Here is a 3,142-nt window from a genome sequence, read left to right as displayed (position 1 = left end):
GACCTTAAACGGTAATGTATAGATCTTGTAACACCATTTAACATTATTATGCATATTTTGATAAACATATCAAAAAAATTCAGTGATATAGGTTAGGGATAGATGCATGTCTAACTTAAAATATTGCAATGGGATATGTTTATGTATTTGTATGAAGATTGAAGAAATGCAAATCAATTGACTTCAGAAACACAACATATTTGTAAAAATTGTCTGGAATTGTTTTTCCTCTATATTCATGATAACACATTTAATACCTTTTCAAGCCATTAAATACGCCTGATGCCATACTAGTGTATTACTTTAGCGAAAAACGAAACAACGAATGGTAATTGCTCGCTTTATTATTATTGTAATTATAGTTATTAATGGTATTGTTATGGGAGCGTTAAGTTGAAGAAATAACACAAGAATTCAACACTGCTAATCAATGTCAATTAAACATATTTGAATCTTTTTTTTTTTCAGTATGGCAGATCATAAGTGTAATAAACCAGGAAGTGATCATTGAAATTGTCAATGTCGAGCAATTCAGAATGGGATACAGATACAGAGAGCCTGTCATATTTGTTCAGCTTGAAAACCGCTGACAGGAAACTTGTAAAATGACCACCATTTTGTTGAACTGATTTCATGGTTTGCATCAAGACACCAGTCGTTCCATATGTGTGTGAAAGAAGATCAACATGATGACTGAAAATCAGTAAGTCAGGCCTGCTATAGTCGTTGGAAAGCAACTCAACATTATGAATTAATGTCGTTGGTCTTGTTTCATTCATCGGTGTGCGTGTCTCCTTTCGTCGCCGTATATTCAGCTGCGAAGAAACAATGTAGTAGCCAGGCTGCCGGATATATATTTCGCCTTCAAGTTCTAAGTGGACGCATTTTTTGTGTAAAAGGTTCGACCGTTTTTGTTCCACAGGACTTTGTGGTGACCTTGAATCAGATGAAATTTAAATTAATATAAGATATAGATACACAAATCAAACGATAAGATATATAATGTTATTCTCTATTACCATTTACAATGTCGCTAGCTTTGAACTCCACAATTCCAACTGCTTTAGCGATGGGCTGTTTGTCGTTTGTTTTTCGTTCACAGGTAGCATACTCTTCTGCTATGTCAATGAGACCTGTATTATGTAACAAAACATTACAATGTGTAGTCGATGGAGATGTCATACACGAATTATGCACTTAATAATAGATGAATTCACTGTTTATGGCTCCGCGTTAGCATTCTTTGGGAAAATACTTAACTTATACTTACTTTGACCTGAACCGCCGTAGTGATACTGAGCTGCCATTTCCTGAAGAGTAATATTAAATGTATGTCTTTATAAATGCCAGACAAGATACATATCAACAAACTGGTATTCAGGTCTGATTTTGAGGTTGAAGACGAATGACGTAAAAACACTAACTATCTTTAATAAAACTATAGCATTGACACATTATGTTTAATTTAAATAGTCAAAAGGTCTATTTGAAGCCAAACTTAGAGCGCATTGTAGCACGATGTACATGTGATTATTCTACAGATTTTGACGAAACATTGGGTCTTTGGCGTTTACCCTGTGCCATTAAACGGGGTTTATGTTTAAACGTTTGGCTACTGAGCTTGTTTCTGTAGTTGTTCACATACATAGTGCAATTGTTATTGACAATAATTTATGCGTTACGTTTAACAATATATTTGATGTGTTTAAATGCATTGTGTTAATTTAATTTGAATAATTTAATATTTTGTAGCACAGAAAAACCTGATAATGACATGTGCTTTTGTCGGAATTATTTGATTTGCTTAAATAAACTATGAACTTAATGATTTACCATTTGAACCAATATCTGAGTAATACTATCAGCAGGTCCGCAACACATCCCATCGTCTCTTTGTTTGATAGCAGAACGACCAGCAGGTTGTGGGCCTAGGTTTGTGTTAGCATTAGGCTTCATTTTGTCGCATAAAATGCATGCTAAGCTTTCTTGAGGTTTTAAAGATGTTCTTTTAACAGCTAAGGCTATTATCAGAACAAGGAACGCAAGCGTTAGGATGACGTTTGCTACACTACAAATAAATGCTATTTGTTTTGATTGAATGCGATTGCATTTACCGGACCCCTGAAAAAATAACACATTATTTCACATTACATCTTGCCGAGTTATAGAAGAACAATACATTAAAAATAACTTACGTACAAATGAATCAATATCAATAATTTTAACCATCAAGTTTGTCAACTTTTGCCTCAAGTTAACTTTCAACATATGTGTATTCGTATATAAATAACACTAACAACACAACATCTCAACTTTATATTTTAAAACGTACCCTTTCCTCTCCTGTGGGATTCGGACCGCTAGACATGATGCCCTTAGTACAGTTAAGGAGTTTACGGCTGGTCTCCTGCTTGTTGTGTATGCGCTACGATGTAACTGGTATCTGAACAGTGCTGATATCTGGCAGGATTAGAGTCCACAATGTTCCACCTGCATAAGGAGTAAAAAACAGGTTTGATCCGACAATCATTTAAACTTATAGCATATCAGATATAAGGTTTTCTGTAAATTGTTCAAATAGAAGTTCATATGTGTTTATCATAATGACACGCACGCACGCACGCACGCACTCACGCACTCACGCACGCACGCACGCACGCACACACTCACGCACGCACGCACTCACGCACGCACGCACGCACTCACGCACGCACGCACGCACGCACAAACGCACGCACGCACGCACGCATGCACGCACGCACACACACGGACACTTACGCACACACGCATACACACACATACGCAAAAACGCACACACGCACTAAACTAAACTAAACTAGGCCTTTAAGAAATTTTGAGAAATTTGGGTCAGATTATAAACATGTTACAGTAATGGTGCCTTCTTCTCTGGATTTACCGTTAAACTGTAGAATGTATTTAAGGCAGTTGGTTGTTTATTATAAAGGCATCTGCAAACGGTGAATTCTTTTAACTATATTTCTATAGATTTTTTTTATTACATAAAAAAGTGATATTTTAAGATAGGGCTTACAAGCAGAATATATTCAGATAGAGACTATTGCCTCTGTTTGAAAAAGGTGTATAAATTAAATTAAAGAAGTGAATCACACGCATTGCTCTT

General features: G+C 35.8%; 1 protein-coding gene across 1 annotated transcript; it reads right to left on the bottom strand.

Annotated features, from left to right (window-relative positions):
- Positions 1-477: 477 nt before the first annotated feature.
- On the bottom strand, positions 478-2,486 carry LOC128222472 (uncharacterized). Its single transcript, XM_052931486.1, has 5 exons — positions 2,333-2,486; positions 1,834-2,121; positions 1,271-1,310; positions 1,020-1,133; positions 478-936 (listed from the first exon to the last, which is right to left on the bottom strand). Exons 1-5 carry the CDS (start codon positions 2,366-2,368, stop codon positions 872-874), a joined length of 543 nt encoding a protein of 180 aa, XP_052787446.1. The 5' UTR covers positions 2,369-2,486; the 3' UTR covers positions 478-871.
- Between the last annotated feature and the right edge of the window lie 656 nt (positions 2,487-3,142).

This window comes from Mya arenaria, chromosome 16, assembly GCF_026914265.1.
Source record: "Mya arenaria isolate MELC-2E11 chromosome 16, ASM2691426v1".
NCBI lineage: Eukaryota > Metazoa > Mollusca > Bivalvia > Myida > Myidae > Mya > Mya arenaria.
The sequence above is the reverse complement of the archived record's forward strand: the minus strand, read 5'-3'. Positions and strand labels throughout refer to the sequence as shown.